Below are 27,738 nucleotides of genomic sequence, written 5' to 3'. Positions count from 1 at the left end.
TTACTTACTCGAAGAAAAAAACAATCGAAGACCGAGGGGGTTAAGATGGTATATCAAACCTTTCTGATGCAGAACAATTTTATAGTTCCAGCAAGTCTCATCAGATTTTTATATTCTCGAGGATGCAAATATAGAATACATAAAAGCAAGACTTATCATTATATTTATACAATGAAGACATTCCTATATTTTTACGATAGGTCTTGTATTTCTGTAATAAGTGGAGTTCTCATAAATAACGATATAGGACGTTTTTTTCTCTGGCATATTTATGGAAATATGTTTGTCATGAAATTTATTTAACGAAATCTAATTAATATGACACGAGCTTTTTCGTGGAAATATCGGTCCTACGTAAGAGTCGTTCAAAATGTTTTTCATAACAGTTTTGACCAGAACCCATACGTGCCAGGTCTGTATGTTTTCACCTTTGTTTTCGGAACCTTTTCAACCCCTGTTTCAACACGAAATTCTGTCCACCCGTAGGCCCGTAGTTTGAAAGTTGAATTCTCGACAAAGCACCAATATTTTGCCGTAAAACTTTGAAAGCTCGTTCTAACGTTTCGCGTCGACAGATAATTCTGTTTTCGCGCGACCAAGCACAAGGTAAGAAAAGCACGGCGAACTTTCCGCGCCAGATTGAGATCGCGAGGATAATCTGATTGCACTCGACAACGGAACACGAGTGACGAGCAACTTCGGGCAAACTGCATTACCTGACGCCAGTAAGTAGTTCACCTGTGCATATAATTATTGAGAAAACCTCTTGATTAGTTTACGAAAATTCTAGCGCGAGTTACGCGGGGATCTGATAAGCTCCAGCGGACGCGACGCCATGAGATTTCGCTCTCCTGTTCAGGACGCAAGTCGCGAATTGCTCTTAGCTCCTTATCGTCGAATCTCGTTCGCGAGTCAAGGATAGACACAGTGAATCAAGATTCGCGAGAGTTGACGCGAACCGGTTACGAATTTATCGTCGATGAATTTCGATGATATCGACAATTAATTTCAGGATTGATACGATAGCAAAGGGTATACTGTTACAGGCTTTCGCTGTACACTGCGTGTTGCAACTCGACTTGCGCCATTATCGTCGAGCTAGTGCAACGTAGAGTCGTTGTGAGCCAATCTGATCGCCATGTTCGAGTATTTCGAGTCCGCGAGCCGCCTTTAATCGCTGCCAGCCTCGGTTGCAGAAGCCTCTTGGTAGGCGTGAGTATGTTACGATCTTAACACTAATCGTGCTTACAAAAGCGATCAGGACTGTTTAGTTTTAAAATTCTTTTCATATTTGAAATAATAGAATATATCAGCACGCAACGAATCTCTTATCGTTTATCTCGTGTTTCGATATCAGTTTAATAAATGTCCTGTTACATGATTGTCGAGGAACAACGAAAGGATCGATAACAGCTGTATTTAATATGACGGAACGCGATCGTACGGATGCAAAGTTGTACAGCAAACATCGGGATTGTAATATCGGCTCGTGATATTGAACGCGACGGTCGCCGGTAAATATAAACGTCGTTTCTATATTCGAGGACACGGATTCACGAAAAGCGTGTTCTCGCAAACATCGCGGAAATAGAGTCATTGTTTCGATCGTCGGTTCGCTAAAAATACCGACGAAATTTACGACCGCCGGTGAAAAGATACGGGCAGCGACCGAGAAAAAGACGACGGAACGTCTATTCGGGGATGAACGGGCACGGCCTTCGTAACGAAATCGGACTGTTCTTGTTTACGTTGCCGAGAACGCTCCCGGGAACGAATAAACATTTATCACGGGCCCGTTTAACCGACCGCGGAGGGAAACGGTTTTTCGTGGCAGACGCGAAACGGGAAGAGAATAATATAATTGCGCCGCGATAACGATCACTCGCTTATAGCAACTTCTTCCTACCGGTAGTTCCGTCCACGGTAACGCCCACGTGAATTCATAGCTACTTATAGTGGTCGTATCGCCGACGATTCGCTTTTTGCGTCGGCGGTCACTGACCGACGAACGATCGATAAGGAAATTTAGCGAACATCGCCGGCCGAGCTTCGGTCTAGCCTTTTCCGGTACGTTTTCCAAAGTACCTGCATACACTAACGACCAATGGGTCGACTCTTTTCACGGTTGACCACTCGCGAGACCTTTGGGTTCACCGATTTCATCGAAACTTTGAGATCTCGACGTCCCCTTTACCAAAAGTATATCGCTACAGCATCAGAAACTCGCTACTGACTATAAATAGTACCGTGGACTGTGCATAGAACTGACCAATAAAGCTTTCCATTCCCTAAAAAGGCTATCGATATTATAAATCTATTTCTATCGTCGCGATAAGCGTTGTTTAAGCCCTTAACGTCGAGTATAGCGATACAGGCTGTTGACGAAGATGCAGGTCTGCTTTTGTGTTTTGACAAGTCTGTTTGGACAGTCTATCGATGAAAGATTCACAGCAACTTTGTGCCAGAAACGCAGTGTGCAGATGGTGCTTGGAGATGTACGAGTAATAACATTAGAAATTACGCGTAAGAGGTACGATTGCGTTTGCGAATAAAGGACCTTCCGTTCAAACAACATCTCACTTATGTAAAAGCAAAATAATAGAATAACGTGTAGGCAGAAAATTGTCGGTTCATTCCAAGTACACGTAGTATCATAGTTTTTACATAACTCGATAACGGATGAAAATAGATCGCTAATGCACGACACATTTGATACAGAGTGTCCTTCAAAACGCGTTGGGAAAAATTTTTCAGCTATCATGCTCGTACACCGTGTATATTAGTATAACAGTAATCCAACATCATAAAACAGATACTGAACGGTCAATTTCAACGTAGATATAGGTTGGTTGTTACGAGTTTAATCCTGTTACGTCTGCCTCGCATGAAATGTAACAATAAGTTTGGTAGACATTACACGACTGACCGAAGTCTCTAAATTTGCCAAATTAACTTTGGCAATATATTCCGCGAGTACAGATAAGAAAAAAATATACGAATATACATACGTTGCAAGTAGAATATCGATCTTGGTTAAATTCGAGTCAAAACGGAGTACGGAGTCCTTCGTCCAAGGGTTAATCTATTTATTCGAGTCGTGTTTACTGTTCGAAACAATTGAAAATGATCGAAGTAGTCAAGGCAACGTCTGTCTGTATCAATAATCTCCAATCGTCGTTCGAGACCGTATTATCAACTTCCTGTTTCAGATCGAGTCTCTATCAATAATCTCGTCGGTTTATTTTTATCAAACAAATAATCGTTATAAGTATAGACTTATATTCACATTTTTGCTTCGTTTCTCAATATAGGGTATACGAAGTTTATATCTCGCTTGTCCTTGTTTCCGAACGATAACCGCTTTTGTATTGCACAGAACGATTGGTTATTCTAAATAACACTTGTTCGTTATCTACGTAATTTCTTTTAGTTTCTCGATAATAGATTAATTGTTGCATATACCGGATCGTGTAAATGTTTAGTTCAATGATTTAAACAGTCACGAATAATTTGTCATTCACGATCGATGGCTAAGGGATCGCATTTCTTGAATCGTTCAGTGACAAAACGTATTTTTCGTCGTTTCCGTGATTTCCATCGAGTCGTGAATCGTCGCGTTGGCTAGACAATTTGGAACCACCCTGTATACGAGCGCAAGTAATCAAATCTGTGCGACACGTCGATGTGACATGCCTGAAGGGAACCAACGGCGTCCCTAACGGAAAAACGATTATCTTCACGGTCGGATTAACGCCGACCCTATTCGCAAAAGCGGCGATCCTCGTCGGTCGGTGTCATCGAAGCTGCAAGCGAAGGAAATTTCACGGATTTGCGATTTCTCGGTCGCGTTTTTACCCGATCGAGCTTCGAACCGCCACAGCGGTTGCCTTCCACGACCGAACCCACCAGACGAACATTTAATACTCGCGGAATAGTAAACCTTCGCATCAGAAAGTTCGAGTTAGAAATTTTTGCAACCATTAATAATGTCACGAGAGTCATCCAGCTTCGATTTATAAAGTTTTGCAATTTTCTCCAACGCCAAAAAATCTCCCCCGTTCCTTGGGTATTTAATTTATTTGCTCACGGACGCGTTAGACGTGATCCCCGTGTCTGGGCTCCAAGTATTCCATAACAAATTACGGAATAACGTTAAGAGAAGCTCCTGGCACAAATACGTCTCCGGCAGGTCGAGGATGTATCGCGTAAATTACGCGCCCTGGTCCGAGGAAGCGTCGAAGCGCCTCGGAAAATTTCCACCGCACAGTCGACCGGAAGCGAACTTTACTCGACAACATTTTACGTCATCTCACGGAAACTCGAAAAGTTGATCATCCTCGAATTACTTACGGCGCTCGCCTAAGTTCGTTAACTTTTTATCAGCCGTTTGCTCGCCTCTTCTCCCGTTCAACTGGGTCGTTTCTTCGACGAGTTGCCTCGAATTAACGCGTTCACCGCGCTTTTCTTTCGTGTATCTTAACGTCTACCGACGCGAATCAAATTCTGCTCCGTGGACCTTTTAATTACGCCCCGCACTGTATTTTCGAGCCACTTAATTTTTACCATTTTTTTCGTTCTCGCCTTCGATTCGTTTCGATTCGTTTCCAATGAAATTATCGTTTTATTGAGATCGAAGTTCAACGATAAGATTAGTCCGAAAAATGCAGTTGTCAACTGGCGCCGCTCGATTTTTTCTCGCGGTGACCATGTTACGTCTCTTGTTTATTGCAACTCTATTGACGATCTCGAATATCGTTCGTGTTATTGGCGAGATACAGCCTGATTTATGCGACAGAGTCATCGAACATCCTATTTATCGCAGTGGTTGTTGTAATAATAAAAAATAATAATTCATTTTATTTCTTAACAATTAGTATCGATAAAACGATTGTTGAAATTCCCAAGCGCGTTTCAGGAAATCCGTTCGTATCGAACGTCAAGGCCGATACCAGGGTTCGAGAAGATCGCCAGCAATTATTGTCCAGGGCCGTAATTTTTGCGTGTTTCAAGGAGGATCCTGGGGATCTTCGTGACTGTCGGGAACGCGTAGCCTGCGGGAGCCATTTCGGATCCGCGACTTCCGTTCCAGCGAGAAACAGTCCGAGGGGCTTTCGAATTGATTTCCCCTTTTCGCCGTGGGTGTTTTACGTCTGATTCGGCGCGGCCATAAATTCAGGGCTAACTTAACCGTTCGCTTGGAAAGCTTTCTTCGTTAATGCCTCGGAGGCTCCGGCGTTGCGCCCTCCTCCTGACCCTCCCGACGCTTTCGTCTTCTTTTCTTCCCGTTTCTCCCCCGGGCGACGGTAGCCACTTCCCACCCGGGTTCCTTTTTCTAGGACCTCCGAATCCCCCTTCGAGGGACCCGGGACGCTGTTCCAGCGGGGCTTATTACGCTGCTCAATATTCAGCGAAGAATATGGCGCGAGAAAAAGGAGGCTGGTAGTTATGCGCATAATTTAAACCCGCGCGCTGCCCAGGACGTTCGATCCGATCGGGCCGCCCTATTTTCGCCTCGATGTTCGTTTAATGGCGCGGGAATATCGCGATATCCGTTAACTCGTCGATGTATTAACGCTGTCAACGATGATCCATCTAGTATCTATCGAGTATCTAGTATAAATCGTGTCCTTCGAGGAAAATGTTCTTTGATGGTCCAAAGACACGCGTGTGCAGATTTCTAATACGAAAAATTGTATTGCAGGGAGATCGAGAGAAGTTCCAGCTATGTTTAAGGATGGAAGATGGTGGCAGAGGCAGCTCGAGTTCGGCCACAGGCCAGCCCAGTGACGCATCCGCGCGTATCTTGCGTAGTAGTTGTATTTAAAGAATGGGTCAAAGTAGATGCGTGACTGTGAGGCAACGCGATCATCGACCAATACCGCTTATGATTGTCCACTGAGGTAAATGTACCAATAACTGGGCCAGCTCGAGACACCAGAGCAGTGCATTAGAAACGTAACTCGTACTTTTCACCTTTCCATCTTTAACAGGAATATTAATCGGTGGTATAGAAGTTCTTTTTTAGTCTCTCTTGGTCGAATTTCCCCCCGAGAACAACATTAACCAATCTCGTATTTAAATTGCGACAAAAAATGGCTAGTTAGCGTCTCGGGCTTGTTTTCCGTTTCACAGAGACTTCGCGTGACGGGGAAAAAATTCGTTTCGAAATACCCTTAACCTTGGAGTCATTCCAATTGCACGAATAAATAGAGAACAGCGGCGTGGACTGATAAAATGCCAAATATCGGACGATTCGCTGGGCGTTGGAGCGAAACTAGGATATCTCTCGCGAGAGGGAAAAGTAAAATTTGTCTGTACGCGTCGACGGGTTAGAATTTTCTTCGCGAATTTTACACGCTCGCGCTTTCGTAACTGCGCGGGATTTATACAAAAGCAAGGTCTGACAATTGAAATTATTTCAGGGAGAATAAACCGAAATGGTTGAAACGAAATTCGTTTAAACCGACGCCCGTCGCTTTTCGCGCGAGAAGAACTGCATTCAGAGTCGCTCGTTGATTTATTCGAAATACAGTAACGCGATTCGCTCTTTCGGGTTACACAGCTTTATTATTCGTATTAAAATCGGACGATCTAGATACGCCCGGCAATTGTTTCATTTTGCCCGACGCAACGAAATGTTCAAGAATAGACGCTTTGTGGCCGACTACTTTCGCGGTGGATGTCAAGCACGACAATGACTCGCTGTTGCTGTCAAGTACAGGGGAATTGCATTTAATTTCCACCTGTTTAATGTATTAGTATTTCTGAGCACGGTTTTTTACGATGGAACGTTCGAGCACAAAGCCAACATTTTCTCCCTTTATTTTCGACGCGTCGTGGAACAATTTCGTTAATAATGGTCGGAAAATTGCTTCTAATAATAAAAATATAATATCATGGCCGAACGTAGAATAAATTCCGTGATTTTTATTTTTAATCCCAGCAGATTGTTGTGTCCGGATCGACGCGAAAAAATTTCAAGAACGAAGCACTTCGTGCTCGAAACTTGGAGTTAAACGGACAAAAATCGCCGAACACTTTTAACGCGAGTTAGTATCTGGCAACTTTATCACAGTTTACGACGCAGTAAAACGTCGAGTTTTCGAGTAAAAAAAAATTGGTTGGCCTTTAGGGACAAAGTTTTTTCATTCTGGCCCCCGTAATCTTTACTCAGATCCTGTCCGCGGAATCTAAGGTCTAATTTATCTTGTAATTTATCTCGTCTTAATGAATAGCCATCTTCATACTCTCTCTTTTCAGTCTCGCGTTGAAAAAACCTTATCAAAAATGGGGCGTAAAAATCGGCTCGTAACTTTGAAATCACCGATCCAACTCGGAAGTCTCTCGAAATAACTAAAACGAATAGTTAAACTTTTAATTTCATAATTTTCATGTTAATGTCACAGTCGTAATTGAGTAGAGCAAAGATCCTTTCTTTGAAATATTGAATCTCTACTGAGAACAGTCGAACAATGCGTATTAAAAATACTAAAACTTTAGACGCGTGCAGTTCCGAAACTATTCGTGATTTATTCATAATTGAGCCATTGTTAGCAGCGGCAAACCTTCCTCTTTAAAATGGTTTTTGGTTTTTAGCGATCGGACTATCCGTTTCTGAGATATCGTAATTTATGTAAAGGGGTAATTTTTTCGATTCGACTGTCTCTGTCTCCGTCTGACGCGTCTGACGGACCTCTTCGTCTCGCACGTGACTCGCGACCGAGTGACGTCACGTTTACTATTTACTACGAGTACGTGCCAGTCAACGACCTTGACAAGGCCGTAGTGGAAGCTCATTCATCTCGCGACGTAAACAAATATTTCGAACCCTTATATCTCCGGAACTAGCCACCGCATCGACTTGAAACTAAAATCGCTATATCTCCGGAACTAATTACGCTATCGACTCGTACGACCACTCGTTTTAAAGGGCATTTCATCCTCTATCCAATGACTATACCAGCTACTATAATTTTTGCTGTCTTCTATGTTTATTTTGCAATTTACTTTGATGCTAATTACCTAAAGAAGTTTCAGCAATTCCCATTGATTACACGACTAGCAAACGATAAAACTGTACACAAAATTAAAAATTTGTACACAGGACGTTTTCTCGTAAAAGAGAAAAAGAAAGAGTGGTCATTCGACCGGTCATGGTAGAAATGGGTGTACATAAAGCGTCGGTGGGTTTAGCGTTAAGGTGCCGGCGCAACTTTCGTCGCGGTCGTGCGACCATCGCCTGTGAATTAGCCTTATTCAGGGTGGTTCGCGGGTGCCGCGGTGGCCGGTTTTCCATGCTGGCCGCACGCGGCTAGCAACTTTTAGCCGTTATGCCACGAAATTGAGCGAGGTTCGCCGACACGTCGGCCCATTAGTCTAACGAATTTGAATCGCAAAGCGTGCCACGAATACCGAGGGCCGCAGGACGCGCGTCCCGGTGCCGATGTAACCGTGGCTATTGCCGCAACGTCCTGCGAGAATGGTCCATCGCGATAGGTGGCCGGTTTGGTAGGCAGCTCGTCAACCATTTAATACCTCGTTCGTGGCCGATTGCGAGTTAACGTGCCGTCTCTCCGGACGGGCATTAGAATTCGTTCGGTCCAATTCGTTCCGCGAATCGCGGTTTACGTAATCTTCCGAACGCGACTGCGGCCGTTTCGCCGCGAAACGATCGCGTTTATCGGCTCGATGAATTTCGAATTTTACGGTACAGCTACGCCGTATTATCGCAGTTCTTCGAAACGTGTATATTACGAAACCACTTCCCCTCGCCACTTTAACTAGGATCTTCCGAAACAATATTTCCTTTAACTCTACTCGATCAAATTTTTATGGAATATCTTTCGGATAGCTGCGTCCTTCTTTCGTTTGATTTTCTTTCGAGTGTTGACGCGAGAGCCCAGAGGGGATCACTGTAACCGAATTATCATTTTTTAATTTCCCGTTTCGTCTCGTTCCCGACCTCGAAAATTGGACGCTCGAGTCGGTCGTCTATTTTTGCACGTTATCCTCGGAGTTTCCTTATTTTTCTCGTCGAACGGCTGAAGCGTTAAACTGCAAATGACGAGAGAGGTTTGCGCAGCCAAGTCCTGGATAAACTTTTCCGCGGGTCGAAAGCGGGACTTCGTGAACTACTTACTACACTATATAACAACAGTGTTACGGTATACGTGAACGGTACTTCGAGTACATGCGATCGAGTCTCTACAAATACCGTTCGAGGTTAATCCGGTTCCATCTCGCGGCATTACGCCATCCCAATCGATGATTATCTTCCGCAGACCCGTAATTCTCTTTCATAATTTTTCCTTCGTGACTGACTTTATACAAACTTGCACGATTAAATAACTTTCGATGAGCTCGAGATGAAATTGAAACACTGTCTCGATACGTGGACTATCTTGACCGATGTTGAATTTAGCAACATTTTTGAAACTCTGACACCATTCGGAGAGCTCCTCATTTTTTTATCGATCATCTGAGCAGTTACCAACCGCGGTGATCATTGATTCGCAACACGAACGCGATAAACAGACCGTAATAGAAACTCTGCAAACATCGAAACATTCTAATAACATCGATAGAAACTGTTTCGAGTACCTTTCTCATAATTGATCTTAGTAACGACTTGTCGGTAGCACGAGCATCGTAAACGAAACACGCTTGCGTTTTGTTATTTTTACGAAGTGCAAGCGTCTCGAGCACGGGTCTGCTAAATCTGCCTAAATATATCTTCGTCGGAAGAATGGCTGCGGAAACGGGCGTTGAAGGAAACGATTACGGCTCGAAGGGTGGCAGGAAATTACAATCGGGAAAATTACATGGGATTTTCGGGACCGTTTGTATACTGAACTTTCTCCGGTTCGAGCCCATTTACACGGTACGACTGTTTCGAGTATACGAATAACGGGCCTCATACATATTCATGACGACAATAAAGCGGACGTTCGTTGGGTTGCGAACGTTATTACACACGACTGGCGCGAAGGAGCGTTGCTCGAGGCAGCTTAAGAGGGAATTGTCGCGGACTAAAGTAAGAATGCACGTGTTATGAAACTCTTGATGCGTTTTAAACCTGCGATACTACACGCATTAACGCTGCAATGCGCTAAACTAATAGTGGAGTTCGTATGGTTGGAATAAATCGTCCCGAATATATTTTTCTTTCAACGAATTCTACCGACCAGTAAATATCGTACGCTTCTGAACTAACAATGCGTAATAGTAACGTAAAAGCGTCTTGCGTAAGATTTGTACACGATACGAAACGCATGGAGTAAATCAAACACGAAACGAAAAAATACAAGTAAATATACATTTACGGTGAAAAGGCGAGGCGCGGTTATGAGTCTGACCTAGCCCCATTGAAACGGTGAGTTACGACGGTGATAAAAAACACTCGGTTCCTGGTGTAATGGTGTATTCAGAATCGGAGTACTGGACCATGAAGAAACAGGGCTGCGTGTAACGTAACTGTGGAAACTTAAGTGATATCGACGGCGGGTGGGAAGCGCGGTAACGATAACCGTTGTGATTCTTTCCTATTAAATTACAATTGAATTTTCATAGAGAAATAAAAATACGCGCCTTCCGGTAGAATATCCTCCGTCCACGTAATAAATAAACGGCAGAACGGAAGAGGGAAACTATGGAAACGCGAGATCAATGTATGATGACGTAAACGGCAGCGCGACACGCCCGATATTTTACACAATTAATTATTACATAACACCGATGATCCGATCGAGATCCTTGATGCAATGCACGTACGTATCATGTGTCACGTTAGAAGCGTTATAAGTACCGGTCTTCGCTGGTATTACCTTCACCCAGTCCCAGAGTACTTCTAATCCTTTTATTCTTGCCCCATTTTCTCTCTAATCCCAATTATAGGGACTCGTCAGCTTTATGGTTCGAGTAACGCGAGAAAACTAAGAATTCATTTCCATTTAACCGATAGAAAGTTACCACTTGTCGGTCTTTCGCGAATCAAAGTAACATTGTACTCGCAAACTAACGAGATCGAAGCGATCCAGAAACTGTAACGAAACGTTAATCAGCGAATATTGCGGGCGAAATTGATTCGTCCTACGTCGCGTATCTACCAATAATTAATAGGAATTATTAATACTTCGTATTCAAGCGAGTAACCTTGGAACTGATTCACCATTCAGATAATAATTTCGCGATATTATTCGGTATACGTTTCGTTAATTGCGTTTTACAGCTCGGCAGTAACTGCAACCGCGTTACTTTGTTCCCATAATAACAAACAGTTTATCCGGCGACGTAGCTGTCTCTCGTTTAGCGGTACATTTACGTTTCGTGTTGTGCAAACGTTTTCACAGTTACGCCGCTCCAGCACCCTGTTGCTCGAGCTTTGCAACAAATACTACTCAATTCCCGGCGAAGATAACGTTTGTTGATACAAGGAAAATCAGGGTATCTCAATAGAAAGCCCTCCACAACTTTCTACTATATTTAAATTTAACGAATCAGCCACGAGACTAGCGATTGCAACGATCCGTTAGGAAATATCGTGAATGTTTTTTGGTTCTCCCACATTTCACGTACTCTGTGCGCGCCCGGGAGTTACGATAGAGTAATCGGGCCACGCACCCAACGAATTTCGCAAGATAGCACAAGTAGTCCGTGCACTTTCTCTTTGCGCGCGGTCAGGTACACTTTTATGAAAGCGTGTAAAAACTTCCGCGGAATTGTGGCAATGAAAACGTTACACAGCGTCGATTTTACCGCTCGCGTAGAACGGAATCGGCGTCGTCTGCTCACGAATCGACGCTGCCCGGTTGAGTAATAACGCGCGTGTGAAAGTTCGCACGATCGACGGCGCGTTCGGTTTACTAACGAGATGTTTTCGATGTCCCTGTTTCTGGTACTCTTCATGCAAACACTGTACGCGACGTACCACTTGCGTTCGAAACGCTAAATATGTGTACGAACGAAGAGCTTTCTTGTCCCTTTTAAACGATAGTTTGTACAAATACGTGGACCTTAATTACTGCTTCCAGCATTTAATTTTCGAGACTGATCCTACTTACGCTCGTACCTAAATCATACTCTCTCTGTTACATATTTTTGAAATATCAGAAGTTACTGTACCAGAAAGTTCGTTTCCTTTAAACCTATTTTTGCCCGAATTGCGGGTATTAAATTGTGCCTGCTTCGCCCGCGGAATGCAAAGTAAAAATACGCCGGATAATTCGGTGCGTCCCCGTAAATATCGCGGAAACGGAAGATCGCGAAAGAGGAAATTCAGGATATCTCACGGGCGAAACACACCAGCTGAAATTCGAGCGGTTTTGCGGGGCGAACGTGAAACGGTTACGCGCAAAAACCGTCGTAAATTTGCTTGCAGCCGCGTAACGAGTGATCCGCGCCCTTACTTGCACACTCTAAACTTGTAACGTCGAGATACGAGCATGTTCGTACGTCGGTTCCCTATCAATCTCGGCTAACCTAATTGCAGGGGAAACGCAAAGACCGAGAAATGCAAAAAGAGGTTAATTCTGTCTTTCACGGCGGCTCGGAATCCAGGCACGTACGGATAAAAGTGTATTTACAGGGGCGTTTCTGGAATGCTTGCAAAAACGCAACGTTTCGTTCAATTATCGTAAATAGAAAGGGAAACTTTTTACAGGAATTAACCGCTTTTCAACGTTAACTCGTGAATAATACAGGAAGCGTGTTGTCAGCAATGTTCTATTCTCTGGTGATTAAATTTGCTAGCCTTCGCTGAGTCATATTTGACCTAAAACAATGGCTTATCAATTTATATTTAGAACATGATCGCTACCCGGATGCTACACAGTCACCGAAATCGTCGAATGAATTCTTAATGCTGCTGTTAAACGTAGAAAATATCTCGATGGAATATGTCGAGCATTTATAAAATGATGAAGCACGAAGCTTCATGATTTAACGATTTCTGATGAGCTTGGCTGGTGCAATCGTTACATAGGAACGTGTCGCCAAAAACGCAGGGACCTTTTCGTACGAGCCAATATAAAAGAATACATTTCCTTTGAACATCCTCTTTATCTTCCTCTCCGGGGAGCACTGACGTCAGATGTAAAGTCTTTGTCCGACCAGTTCATCCGGCTTTCTCTGTTGCCACTGTTCTTCTCCGCTCCTCTTCCGTCCTCGTCTCTTTCTCTTGCACGTTCTTTCCGCTTCTTTCTCGTCTATGCGGCCGTTACGGTTACCGTTTTCCGTGGAACCGCGATGAATCTTCCTCTGACCTCTCTTTTCTTCTTCCCCTCTTCATTATCGTTCGCTTTGAGGCTTTAAGTAATTAATAGCGTAACGGAGATAACCCTTACTCGTTCTTGCGAATGCCTCGCTGTATCATTACGCTTTGAGAAGATTCCGCCCGGTATTGCATGAAACGCGAGAACACCGAGACGGAATATAATTACGCGTTAGTTTCAACACAGTGTATTAACAACGGAAGTCGTTCCCACGAACCGAGCATTCTCCCTTTGTAATGGCTGCAGGTTCGATGATCAAAACGTGCCAACGCCACGACGTTTGGATATACGCTGAAAACGCGCGGGACCGTTCGATTTTCAACCAATTTTCCAGCAAATCATTTTCATAACTTGCTTTACTTTTTAAGTAATCCCAATATTCTGAGATTGCTGGGATTGGAAACAGTATCGATGTCATTATGTATTCTTATGGTTCTCTCTGGTTCGTCTCACCGTTCGAGAAACAGTATCACACTTAATTATATTTTATTACCGACAACCGACACAAAAGACAAACAGATGCACTCTTCGCCAGCCGGTTGCGGAATTCCATCTGTTACGATCTTCGCGGTTCATTGTGCGTTCTGTTATTGAAGAAACATCGATGCATTACCGCTGTCGGATAATATCGCGCTCGAAAACGATCGTGAAACACCGGTTGCTTATGCACCTGTCCGTCGTGCTCGATCCCTGTGGTGGTAACGAATTGAACCGACAATTGCGATACGAGAGTACGGTCCAGATGCAATCAGTCCGTAATGTACGCGCGGCGATGTATGCTTAACGTATCATGAATTTCACGGAACCTAACTCGCAGAATTTACATATCCAGGCGATTGCTTTCGCGCGACGAAACGTTTGCGTGCTGCTAAAAAAAAGAAAGAACGATGCTCCGTTCGAACGGTAAATTTTGTGCAATCGTTAGTCGAGGCGCGTCCTACACGTGTTCCTGACAAAAAAAAACTGCGAAATTCCATGAAACCAGACGTTGAATGGATCCGTTGTTCCGAGCGTCTGGCAGCGAAAAACGCTGAAATAGCGTTCGCGGAAAGTCACATTCCCGGCGAAAGATCTTTCTTTATCAGCTATTTTCTCATATTTAAGAAGAAATCTGTTGACCCAACCATTCGATTTACCGTAAGTTTATAATTAAACCGTGAAAGAAGAGTGCACGAGTGCCTCCTTTGCCCAGTGCGGATGATACAGTCGGAGTTGACAGAAAAAGTGACGCGTTATAAAAGGCGAACCTTTGAAGAAAAGCGCTTAAACGACGCGTAAACAATTAAAACGGCGTAACTGGCGAGTAGAACGCCGAGCGTTGCGGTTCGCCTTTGTCTCTGTTTTAAGTAAAGGTAATTCGCCACGAGTCGCGAATCACGCAAGCCAGCCGTTTCGCGCGGGAACGGAGTTTCTGCAAAATGTTTACACGGCAAACGAGAGCCCAACGGTGTGTTACGCGCGTTGTCGAACGTGCGTGGCAACGCGTGCCGCGACAAATTTTTATTTGCTCGACGCGTAAACAGGACCGGTTCTTTATGAGCTGTGTCGTCTCGATATAGAGCCGTGGTGCCTCCCATTAACGAGGTTTCCGTAGTACGCGTGTAAACACGGGCACGCGTTGCACGCGGCGAGCAAAAGAACAAGGGATTTAAAATAGAATGGGGAAATGGTACCAAGACGAGTTTGCGAGCTCGCGACCCGGGGGTCTCGAGTATTCTCGAAAGGAGCAAGGGTCGTATTCGCGGATAACCGCGACGTAAACGTCGAGGCGACATTGTTATGTAAAAAGCTCCCCCGCCGTCCCCTCTTCTACCGTAACGGTGCTTTATTGAATATTTACCCGGGCAAAGAATGCAAAGTGTGCTCTGAAATATGCTTATACCGTTCGGCGTATCAAATTGTATTTTACTGGATGATACGAGCTGAGTAATGGGGAAATACTGTAGTTCTGTATTTGAATTAAGCGTTGGGTTTATACCGCGGTGGCGGCTTCCGCGTTCACTATCAGAGGGCTATTATTAGATCTTATTTTCGGTGGCAAGTATTCGTCTAGATTTTGCGTTCTCGACTGTTGTTGAAAGTAACCGAGGGGAAGTCGCTATCGGTCAAAAGTTCAATCTCTCCCCTATATGGATGTTCTTAGGTGCTTCGAGTCTGTTATAAAATTTTGTGCACACGTTCGACAGGGTTCCGAAGAATGCTTTGTTAAAAAATCATGAACTCTGGTCTAGGGTGCCATTTTTAAAACAATTTTACTACAGTTTTTATTAGAGTAATTTACTAGTCTTGTTCAAAGCTGCTCCGAGTATAGTTGCCTCCATTCTGCCGACCATTGCCATAATACACACATAAACGCGTTCAATAGGAACATAATGCGACGGAGGGCGACAAAATGGCACGAGGGATTTTTTACCCCCTGAGTAGTATTGCTTTAGTATTCATAGCCAACGTAAAATGTGTGCTTCGTAGTAATGTTCGAACGACCTTATTGCTCGGTAGAATATTCAATAGTTTTAGTATAATCGAGTCAAAATTATCTGGGTCAATTTACTCGGTTTATTGGCAAGGATGGAACGCTGAAAAAGTAGGTATTTATTTTATTATTCAGGTATTCATACTTGAGGAGTTAAAACTTTAGAACTGGGGATGAAATAGTTAAACTTCTTAGATGGTAAGGAGCCAGAAAAAAACTGTTTGGTTTCCGGGCAAACGATGACAAGGTCTAATAAAAATTTCACCAAGTAGCGCCACTGTAGCCAATCAGATATGTATACAAAAATCGATCTGACTACAGTGGCGCCGCCTGTGACCTGCTATAATTCTTATTCAGACCTTGCGATTCCTCGTCCAAAGACCAAAACCTTTTACAGTCAACCGTCTCGCTCAACTTCCTTAGTTTTTGAAATATTTAAATAAACCCTCTAAGGGTAGCTTCCCTTAAACTTGAACACTAATCGATTTAAAAACATACACAACACTATATACTCTATAGTGCCACAAGAGAATACTATCTTAAATTCCTCATTGTTTAACTGAAACCTCTTTAACCCTTTGCACTCCACTGGCGCAGCTATGGCGACAAACATATAATACCATAGCTCGATTCAAGTTTCATTTATGATAATAAAAATTGAATTTAGCAAATGTATAAATAAAATTTAAATTTTAGGTATTTAAACATTTTTGTAGGAAAAGAATATTTTTTTATTTTTAGAAATCACGTCACAAAATTGAATATGAACATAAAGATTCTTAGAGTGCAAAGGGTTAATACCTAATGTGGACGCCCAGGTAACTAAGAATCCTTCGAATATAGTATTAGGATAACTTTAAGTAACTCTAACAAAGTATTTTATTTCCAGCACGCCCCCGTCGTTGACGTATCGCCCATTTTTCAAGCCCATCCGGAATCGTTTCGTGGCGGTGGATTAAAAATAAAAAGCAGACCGGGGAAAGAGTAATGTTTTACGTCGCGTACGTGTTGCCCGTCGGATTTCTCTCGGAGGAAAACGCGTGACCGCGGTCGCTCGACGAGCGTACGGGTACAAGCGAAAAAAATCCACGTGACCGTGTCTTTTAACGAGGCAACGTTCCCCGCATCGTGCAGTTCGCCTTGATCCTGAGTCACTTAGAAGTGGTACGCACGCATCGATCGCGTTACGCTTCGAGAGTGCCGGCGTAGCCCGTATTGCCTCTTCGCTTTTCAGTAGGTCACGATATATCGTAAAAGCCAAACAAGTATCTCTAGCCCGGTTAAAAAGACCGAAGCACCGATGGTAACGTTAACTTTTCGATGGAACGGGCGGGTATGTTGCAAACGTAACCGCGTTACCCGCACCGAGCAAACGGATACAGACGGTAACCGACGCTGTTTCTGCCTTGGAACAAAGAGACATCAAACGGGGTCGTGGCGCACGTGAAACAAAAATGAAGGAACGAGCGATCTACTTCTCCGAGCGTAAAACGGTTTTCTATGGATCGGGATGTAAAGCACTTTTGAGAAAGCACCAGGATGATTCGCGTTCGGAAACAGTCGAGTGTATTTTCCAAGCAAGAAATTCGAATTACGGTAACTCCTGTACGAATTGCATTTTTTTTTTCTAAACGCGGCAGCCGACGTCGGGAGTAAGAAACGCGTGGAATAGAGAAAATGGAACGTTACGTGCTATTTACATAATAACTCGCGAGAGACAGACCACGAAGAGATATAATCAACGTTTTTAACGCGACCGGAGCAATCTTAGTGAAAACCTATTTCGTCGAATATCTAGGAAACAGTGTATATTCACTCGATACTTGAAAATATCTGTTTTATTACTGATTCATACTGAGAATGGTAAGAGTCTATGGGGATAGCTTCGAATAGACTAGATATTATTGGAAGCTTCCGTTGTTCAAACGGAACAGAGCATTATGCAACTACTTTGTGTGAAAATTCTAATTTAACGAGTACCAGTAGAAACGCCTATATCTCATTACGACTACGTATCGCTAACAACTTTCTAACTAAAGCATAGGTCAAGTTACCGACCTTTGATATTAACGCCTATAAGCTGTTGTTTGTTGGAGTAATCGTAAATATAGCAGGCCAAGCATTTCAAATTACAAATTCATCGTGCTCCATTACTGTAATAATGATTCGTTTAGCTCGCCTATCCCGACTCGAAAACATTCGGTCTAGATACTGATCTGATTTACGCAATAACAATGTATTCTCGAACGTCTAATTGAACCTAACTACAATGCTGACGAAACGTCGTAATTGTTTTCTAAAAGATACGATTTGTAAATCTATTGCAGCATCGGATCATTATCAGCGTGACTGCGGACTCCTAATGAGGCTAGCGGCTGTCTGACGAAACGTTGTGAATTATTTTCCAAAAGGATACTACTTGTACGCGTAAGCCGACTATGCCATTAGATCAGTATCAGCTTTATACCCTTAATGAAGGTAACAGTAATCTGACGAAACGTCGGAATTATTTTCAGAAACGCTCCGATTTATACGCGTAAGCTTACTGTGGCATTAGTATCTACGGAGTATCAGTGTATTTTTAAATTTCTGACTTAAGCTGTCTCTCGTTTGGCAAAACGCATTAATTGCTCCCCTAAAAGGACAAGAGTCGCATAACGGAAACGTTAAACAGCTTTGGAGAATCCAGTTCGATTCTGCTAATCCTCCGATACGAATTCGAAGATGTTTAAATCGTACGCGAGAAAATATAAGCAAGATTCTCGTCGTTAATACCGAAGTAGATTTCCGCTTCTCTCTTAGAAATTTCAATCGTGTCTCTCGTATGCATCACGCTTTTGTTCGAATCGAATGCCTGTCGATTTTACGTTACTCGTAACCTTGGTGCTCGCTCGACGTTTCCAGATTCTTTCACGTGCCGCGGATACGTTGCCAGACGATCCTTTATTCACAATTTTTCATAAACGTTCACGTGGATCTGATATTTAAACGCCTTACCCGGTCGCGTTTCACGCGTAACGAGTCGTACACGAATTTCATCGTTCTTCGGAATCTCCATATATGCATTTGGTGACACGATTTCTCGCTTTCACTCAAACGAGATTTCGGTACCACTTTTGCGGGAGGAGAGATAAAAGCCAACAAGTGCGTTAACACGTTCGCTACCAAGCGTCACATATGTGTGACGCGTCGATTCGAGACCAAAGTCACGTATGTACGTGTGACCGCGATGATTTTCTATTTCACGTCTGTCTAAACAAACCAAGTATGAACTACAAACCGGTGTCGAGTCGTGAGTGATATATTATTCGGTATATTTAGCTGTCTCATTTGGTGTAATTTATTTGTAAACCCAGCGTTGGTAGCAAAAAGGCTCGAAACAAATCTCAATTTTCATAACACGCGAGTAATTTCAAGCTGAATATTTTCTATTTATCCATCGTATAAAAACGAAGAAGCAGAGCTGGGAAAGAACATAAGGAACTGTATCGAGCAAGATGAAACGTTTTACGACCTGACCCGCGTATAATCCTTAATTTATAATCCAACTTAAACACAAGACGAACGAAAGGCTGCTGTGTATTAAGGGAAGATGAAAATGTATATCATGGGAAATGGGAGAGAATAAAACAACAAGCTGCATGTTTAAAGAAGCTGCAGGAATCTATGGAACGCGTATTACCCGGAAGAGAAGTTAAAATGGTAGACAAACACGTAAGAAAGGGGAGCTTAAAACTTGGCTGTACAGTGAGAAGATAGAGAAAGACTTGAACAGCGTATTGGGTTATTGTCAATATGCTAGAATAGAAAATTAGAGACTTTGAGATAAAGAATCCTCCAGGAAATCGATCACGACTTTAGCATAAGTAGAAACAGTCGATAGTGGACAAACATACCGGAGCAACTCTCCATATACGCATTTCCGACAAGTTTTAAGAAACTTTTGTATACGATAGACAATTACAAATTTGTCTTCCCCAGCGAATAAATCGCTGCACGTTAATTTGATACCCGTTATCTACGTTCGAACAAAGTTTTACCGATCTTCGTCGTCCTTCTTGCTCGTTAATAATTCCGAACTCCCAGCGGTGGCCGATTGCCGCGCAATAAACTGGATTTCTGCGTCGCAATTAAACATTTGCAAGTGAAACGCGATCGAGGATCGCCGCCACTCGTCACCGTCGTCGCGACGGACCGCTTTATCGTGCGAAACCCCATCCGCGAGGAGTCATGTGCGTGATTCAGGATAAAGAGCGCGGTGTATCGTCGGACGTAGAACGACCGACATATTTCTAACGGAAGAAGAACGGAGGAAAAAAGAGAAAAAGGGAAATAAGCGCGTCGGCGGCGGGCTCTTGGACACGGGAAATCGATTTAGACGTTTCACAAAAGCGGATTCACCTTGATCCGTTCGGGCTGGCCGTTCCTCGACGACGATGGACGTCTCCACTTTCGGTTCCACGGACGCAAGCCAGACGAGGGGGAGGAGACCTTTTGCAACGGTTTATTGTGCGCGTTAGAAGAAACATCCATTGTACGGGGCCGCTTATACGGATCCTCTTTTCCCCCCAGAAGAAAAGAAATATATCCGTTCTGTTCTTTGATCGACCTTGACCGTGCCTTGTCCGATATCAACGACAATGGCGGGCGGTTACAACGAAACCATGCCTACCGCGAGACACGTTCGCTCCACCAGCCTTTATATAGCAACCTTCGTCGTCGAAGACTTTCGAATCGAACGAATGTTGATAAATCACGTATCCGTCGAGCGGAATGAATACGGGGATTCAACAACGAGGAACCTCGAGCGGTACCTTGAAAACACATGTATAGTACTGGGGGCTATTAAGACGACGATTTGACGGTTGATTCGTTCGAAAAGTGGGTTTTACACGACAATTCTACATATACGCAAACGATGTTTATCGTCTGGTTGATCGAATATACAGGATATTTGGCCAACCCTGGGAAAAATTTTAATGAGAGATTTTAGAGGCCAAAATAAAACGGAAATCAAGAATATCAATTTCTTGATTGAAGCTTCGTTAAAAAGTTATTTCATTCTGAAAAAATTATATTTGGTTGCGGGAGTCAATTGCAATCATTTTTGGTGAATAGACATACCCCCGAAATCCTATCCACTTTCGAGAAAAAAATTCTATACCGAAAATACACTGTGTGGCCAGAAATGTTTCCCCGAAATTGCCATTCTACGGGCGAAGCTGTAAACGTTAATAACTTTTTAACGAAGCCTAGATCAACAAATTGGTATGCTTGATTTTCATCTTATTTTGGCCTCTAGAATCTCCCATTAAAATTTTTTCCAGGGGTGGCCGAACACCCTGTATATCAAAACGAACTTTAATAGAAAAGCTCGTCTCTAAATAGCTATTTGCATACTCTGGTAATTATTAACCACTGCTCCCGCGCAATCCAAGATTCGTTCGAGCAAATGGAATACAAATTCTTAGATAGCTCGTTCGGTTCAATGAGAATTCTTTTCAAATAAAAAACAATCGTCGATGCAATTCGAGATTCGTTCGAGTAAAAGTTCGCCTCCGAACGGAACGAAACTTCTTGAAGGTGGAGTCGTTCGTTCAGTTCGATGGGAATCGTATTCAAATGAGAAAAATTAGGTACGATCAACGCTTCCCAAGATCTTTCGAACGAAGTATAAACGAAACGAAAATTAACGAAAGTAACTCGCCTCTGAATATAACAAAGATATAAAAAATAATCCCCACGTTTAATACTCGATAAATTAGTTGGGACGCGTTGGACGTTTCCTTGAAAATACAACATCCACGAGATGGAATAATTAAATGACAGAGTATCGACGATTTAAAAGGCCGCCACATCCGCGTCTCGCCAGTGGAATAGTACTTTGCCATGAATTCCAATTTGCACGATTAATTGTAACGAAACTAACCTTCTCGGAGCCGCGGTTCTCCGCGGAAAACGGAAAACATTTCTTAATTGAAAACTCGCCGACGGCGTAACGAAACATTGCTGAGCGACATTTTTTTCTTTCGCGTTACGACCAAATATTACAAGCTCGTAACGGCGAGTGTTTCGACCTCGATACAAAATTCAGAGGCAATTGTCGAAAATTAACGGAACGATTCGACGTACCGAGTAATTCTTATTTGTCTTTGTTCCCGTTCGCTTTATCCCAGTAACGATAAATCTTCATTCAGCTCAACGAAGAGTAATCAATACCGTCAATTAATCGCGAAAGGAAGACCGGGGCGAAAATAGATGAGAACGGCGTGCATAATCGGCGCAAAGCGGCTGCACAAATATTTGCATCTATTTTACACTCTATCGATGTCACTGAATTTTGGACGCGCGCGATATTTTTAGCCGCGATAGGCCGGGTCGATCTATTCTCTGCCCCGCGTATGCATATTCCGTGGGGTTACAACGTCGCTTCGTCCGCTGATTTAATAATAGAGGAGAAGGTAGGAATATGAGATAACCATTTTGTTTTTGCATCTAGGTCGGTGATTTCAAAACATTTTTTTCCCCGAGGCGTCCCTCTAAAAAGAAGAAAACGCATCGAAAATAACCGATGGGTATAAGATGGGAAAGAATGCACCATTCATGTGTTTCGTCGAAAATTCGTACCCCCTTGGGATTCAGAATCGCCTCCATTAGGGGTTACACCCTCGACATTGGAAAACACTGACCTAGAGCACCACAGACTAGTCGTGGATAAGAAACTAAGGCGAATAGTGTACAATATAAATATAAATGTACAACTTTTTATTTTTTCTGAGGACACTTATCAATGTCCATATAAAGTAATTATATTTTCTATTTTACTTTCCTTGAAGTCATCGTTACGTGAACTTTGCGAGCTGAGTTTTAAGTATGTACTAAAGCTATCTATACTCGAATTATCGTTTCGTTAGTCTGTAGAATCAACTCGATACGATATCGAAATTTCACCGTTTTAAAGGCACTTTTTATCAAAATGGCTGGCCCCGGACTAACGTTGTACAGTTCGAGCCCAGAGCCATTAAAAAATCGTCCCCAATCGTATATTCCTCTTGGTAGACGCGAAACAAAAGGTGAATCGATAGGAGACAACGGCGAACACAAAGCCCTTATATTCCGCGTAACACGATTGGTGCCAATTAAACAGTCTCGTTAGAGCGACGACGAGAGCGCACTTTGCAGAGGAGTCGCGACTTTGTAAAAATTGCACCGCCAATCCAGGTAACTCAAAGCGCGCGGAGAACGTTCGCGACACGACTTTCACGACACAATTAATTCACGGATAGCCGCGAACGAGCGGTACGAAACGGGCCGACGATGCCCCGAGTGCTCTCGACGCGAAAAAGTAAATGTTGGAGCGAAATTGCGGACGGAACGAAAGGAACCGAAACGGGGAATCCCGGGGATCGAAGGCGCGCGTTAATTAATCGGGAACGTAAATTTGCGGGCGGCACTGAAACAACAACCGAAAGCAAATGTCTTCAGAAAGAAAATTTACCGGCCCGTAATGTTGTTAGTTGTACTCTCGAAACCGTAAAACCGCAGTGGCCGATTTACGATCGATCGTGTAAAGTATAAAATTATATCGCGCGGGCAATTTAATTCTATCGTTGAACTTTAAACGTCAAACTGTTGAGTCGAGTTCGCTTCGGTATCGGTACACAGCCAAGAGCATTTCGAAGCGGACGAGTAACGAGGAACGTACGCGCGACAGATTCAAAGGAAACGGAACGATAATGCAATGACAACGTGTAAAAAGAGGAGATACAAGTATCGCTAATGCGAGGGTGCGCATCCGTTGTTTAATCGGGGAAAAAGGGCACCCGACGTGTACCAGGCATCTCATTGATCCGAGGGAAATTTTTACGCATTGACGGTTTCATGGCCGTGACTTAGTAAATAAAAGTGCGGCTAAGCAAAGTGGTACTATACGATCGCTATCGAACGTTGGCTGGGGGATTGCGTGAATGTGAAGGATAAAGGAGAAAGAGGAGGCGGAAGGGTGCGGTAGACATGTTAGACGAAGTGACAAGACTCACCTTGTCTGAGGGTATGTTGCGCGAACTCATCGTAGATGGTGACAAGGGGGTGTCGTGAGGAATCCAGAGGCCGTCCGTAATTTGACCCAAAGCCGACTTTCCCGAATGGCACAGGTATTAAACAAACGGTGACAGCAGTGAAAAGCCAGTGCGACGCACTACTCGATGAAAACACACTCACGCACAGCTCACTATTCCGGGACCATTTCGGCCCGAGCCTTCGCTGCCCGATCACTCACTCCGACACCTGTCGTTACTTGTACATGTCGGGCGCAAAGTATTTGGGTAACATCTTGCAGATAATGCACGGAATACGCTCTCTAGTTTGCACCGCACGCACCCACCGTCCCAGTCTCAGAGCCAAACACATAAAATGGCGATTCCGAGGCGATGCAGCCTTCTGGGGAAGCTTCGGTCACGGAGTATGCGATGAACTTAGTTGGCTCGTTTGATACGCTTGACAGGTGGCAGTGGGAGTAGTACAGGTAACGCCATCCTCGACAAATATTTCAACTAGACACGAACCGGATCTGTGACGGTCATGAGGACGAAGCTGTAATCACAGGGTGGCTCGCATGAAATATTTCAAATTGTTTTTTCAGGAATTAGTTTATACAGAGCATTTGACGTACGAAAATGCTCAGTATAAACTAATATTTGCATTTGCATTTGAAAAGAAATATAAATCGGGAGGGTTTGAAAAAATAATATGCTTTTCCTAGTTTTTCAACAAAAGAATATAAAATTTTATACTTTATATCGCTAAAACAATACCCCTTATGCCGTATCAAAAGAAAATTGTATCGTAATCCCTAATAATTTCTGAAAAATCAAATTTAATAGATTTGTAATGTTTCATATCAGACTTCATTTGATATTTTAATTGTATAATTTTTATGTTTAACGTTGACCCTTTTTTTAAGCAAATGATGCATGCATTTATATTATTTTATCACTGTACTCTTAGGGGCAAAGTAGTTTTTATTGATTAGATTTAATATTATTGTAAACACTACCTTGCCCTAGTACCACATTAATATTAACATATAACCTCTTCAGTCACTCTGAAGTTTTGATAGTTGCGAATGATAGATCACATTGCTTTGTTTAAGCATTTATTCGCATGTAGTCGTGAACTATGAATAAAACTACATACTTTATGTATATTTGACGCACAATGAAATATCTGTGATAAACCCTTTATCAAAATACTGTAGAAAAATGTCTGCAATTATAGATGATAAAGTGGTAGCAGGAGCACAATCTGCAAATATTATCAAAGAAGATCCTATTGTAGCTTTGACGGTACATATACCGACAGAATTTACCTAATTAGTACCTTTCTTTATACTTGATTTTTATATTATACAATGTAATCTTTCTTTATTTGTCTTAATTTGTATCATTGTATATTGCAACAGTTTTAACAGTGAATTTACATTATGAAATAGCTTTTATTTTCTCTAATAGTTGTATTAACTATCTATTTTAGGAGAAAGTAAATGCATTATATTTGTTTCGAGATCATTATTTTGAAAATCGATCTATCGAGGAAGCAATTAAGAAGAATGGGGATGTGGAGAAACAAATGAAAGATACATTAAATAAATTTGATGAATGTAAAGGATATGAGATTGACGGATCACGAGCAAAGTACTATTATCTGAAAGGGAAAGTCTTAAATGTTACAGAACGTTTTATACCTCAAGCAGAGGAACTACTAACTAAAGCAGTCAAATTAGAACCTAACTTAGTAGAAGCATGGAATGAATTAGGAGATTGTTATTGGAAAAATGATGACATTCAACAAGCAAAAAACTGTTTTGTTGGTGCTTTACGCCATGTACAAATTTTTTCTCTTTAATAAAATATTATCTACTTATTATCTCATATTATATTATTATAATGAAATTATAAATATTATAGGGTAGAAATAAAGTATCTTTACGAAATCTATCAATGGTACTCAGGCAAGAACCTGTTTCCAATATAGAGCAACGAATACAAAATATACAGCAGGGATTGGAATATGCTAAAGAAGCAGTTAGTATTGATACAACAGATGGTACTTCCTGGGCCATTTTGGGAAATGCCTATTTGTCTTCCTTTTTTACAATAGCACAGAATCCAATAACTTTACGCTGCTGCATGTCAGCTTATATACAGGCAGTGAGTTATTTTTAATATAACTATATTTTAAAATCTATAATTCCATTATCTGATCATATAAATTATTTTCAGGAAAAGGATATTGTAGCAGGGAGTAATTCCCATTTATTTCATAATAAAGCAGTAGTGAGTATTTCCGAACTTCGAAATTATTTGAAGACATCTGGTAATTTATACTCATGTGGATAAATAATAATTGTGTTAGGCTTTAAAGTATCAAGAAGAGTATTGTGCAGCATTGAAGTCATTTGAAAGAGCAATGTTACTAGATCCAATATGGGAAACGCCGCGCAATAAAAGGGACGAATTGTTACAATATTTGAAAGATGTACAAAATTTAGTAAACAATAATGGAAGAGTAAAACCGAAGAGATTGTACCAAATGATACGGGTATCTAATATTTTTTAAACACTAAATTTTTTTAATTGTGACTTTGTAATGCTTATCATCTTTTAAGATTGCAAAAATATAAGATTTTATAAACGTAATGTATGACACTGGTACATATACACATTTATAGGTTTCTGATTAAATGTAGGCTTTGGATGTTAAACATTTGGGACCATATAAAGGTGGCTCTTTCACGTCAGGCCAAAAATCTGTAAAATTAGATTTGGTATCGCTAAAAGATTTGGCTGTTGGAGTCAATCCAGAGAAAGTTGTATTTGGGAAAGTAGTATGTTGGATACAAGATACCGATAGTGTACCTTTGTAAGTATACATTCTAATGTTTAAAAACATAGTAATAAGAAACAGTATTTATTATTTTTATTAATAAACATATATTACTTTTTAGTGCTTTCTGTCTCGTCGATGAAGAAAAAACGTGTATTGCTGTAACAGTATACAATCTAGCCAAAGGTCGTGGAGTTACTGTCGGAGATTCTGTTGCTATCCCTGAACCTTTCGTTATTCACCAAAAGTTTTCTTATCTTGATAATGTTCGTATGCCATACATACATTATATTAAAATTACTATTAAAGGCAATTACACGAATGTATCTTTTTTCAGGATTTTGACTTCAAAACTGTACGAGTTGAAACACCAGTCATATTGGTTGTTAATGGGAAGAAATTAGGTAGAGAACAACAAGCTTCTGCGAAATTTCATACTTTCAAAAAAACCGATTGAGCACAAACTTTCATCCTAGGATTTATAGTGAAATATAGTTGACAACGAGACTTTTCTATAACTCAAATACGGACGTGTGTCAATAGCCGATGTGATATTTGAATTTTGAGTCTAAGTATTATTACATTCATAGAATTAAATAACAGTCAATATCGCCGAAGATAGGCGAATATAATTATATTGTTATGCGTTTACTTATAAAAATATCGCTCGAGTTAGGGAGAATTCAATTTTAAAATCGTTTTACACAATTTGTTTCTTACATGAAAATTCACATCACGTAAGTATTGTTACATTTTTTTAATGATATGTTAACTTACAAAGAAACCTTAAGAACCCATAATTATTATGCATATTTTATTAAGAGAATCTTTGGAAAGATTATGCAGCATTATTAGAACAATGATTATATTCAATGTTCTAATAGCACACTTTTATCAAATTTTATCAAAGTCAACAAGTTTAGACATTCAAGGATTCTTTGTTAGTTTAAATGTTAATTACAGTATAATTTATACATAGTACAGTTAAATCACGTATAAAAATACTGATTCTTGCAATACACATTTGTGTATTTTTCAAAGACACTAATATTGAATTGCTTGTCTAATTTGCATTATTACTTTTATTATTGCAAGCTTACCTTTATGAGGTGG

The 27,738-nt window shown here is 41.8% G+C and overlaps 2 protein-coding genes across 3 annotated transcripts in view; one reads left to right on the top strand and one right to left on the bottom strand.

Moving 5' to 3' along the window:
• Ubl3 (ubiquitin like 3) overlaps positions 1-24,207 on the bottom strand; it is an 86,823-nt gene extending 62,616 nt beyond the window's left edge. The window contains exon 1 of the mRNA XM_076767397.1: positions 23,781-24,207. Within this exon, the coding sequence (XP_076623512.1) occupies positions 23,781-23,810 (30 nt within the window). The 5' untranslated portion in view covers positions 23,811-24,207. The remainder of the gene's footprint in view (positions 1-23,780) is intronic.
• Positions 24,208-24,812: 605 nt separating this feature from the next.
• On the top strand, positions 24,813-27,662 carry LOC143341126 (tetratricopeptide repeat protein 5). 2 transcript variants are annotated; one of them, XM_076763782.1, is made up of 8 exons: positions 24,815-25,085; positions 25,273-25,623; positions 25,707-25,949; positions 26,022-26,075; positions 26,155-26,340; positions 26,489-26,661; positions 26,747-26,891; positions 26,963-27,662. In XM_076763782.1, exons 1-8 carry the CDS (start codon positions 25,002-25,004, stop codon positions 27,080-27,082), a joined length of 1,356 nt encoding a protein of 451 aa, XP_076619897.1. In that variant the 5' UTR covers positions 24,815-25,001; the 3' UTR covers positions 27,083-27,662. The 2 variants fall into 2 exon arrangements, with proteins under 2 accessions (XP_076619886.1, XP_076619897.1); XM_076763771.1 differs by having other exon boundaries at positions 24,813-25,085; positions 26,747-27,662.
• Positions 27,663-27,738: the final 76 nt, after the last annotated feature.

Source organism: Colletes latitarsis, chromosome 1, assembly GCF_051014445.1.
Source record: "Colletes latitarsis isolate SP2378_abdomen chromosome 1, iyColLati1, whole genome shotgun sequence".
NCBI lineage: Eukaryota > Metazoa > Arthropoda > Insecta > Hymenoptera > Colletidae > Colletes > Colletes latitarsis.
Note: the sequence above shows the minus strand (reverse complement) of the source record. Positions and strands in the feature narration are given on the sequence as shown.

Coding starts and splice junctions, on each gene's coding strand:
- LOC143341126 (XM_076763771.1), top strand. CDS start 25,002: ATGTCTGCAATTATAGATGATAAAGTGGTAGCAGGAGCACAATCTGCA. Junction 26,076..26,154: donor TATTTCATAATAAAGCAGTA/GTGAGTATTTCC, acceptor TAATTGTGTTAG/GCTTTAAAGTATCAAGAAGA. Junction 26,341..26,488: donor GATTGTACCAAATGATACGG/GTATCTAATATT, acceptor GATTAAATGTAG/GCTTTGGATGTTAAACATTT.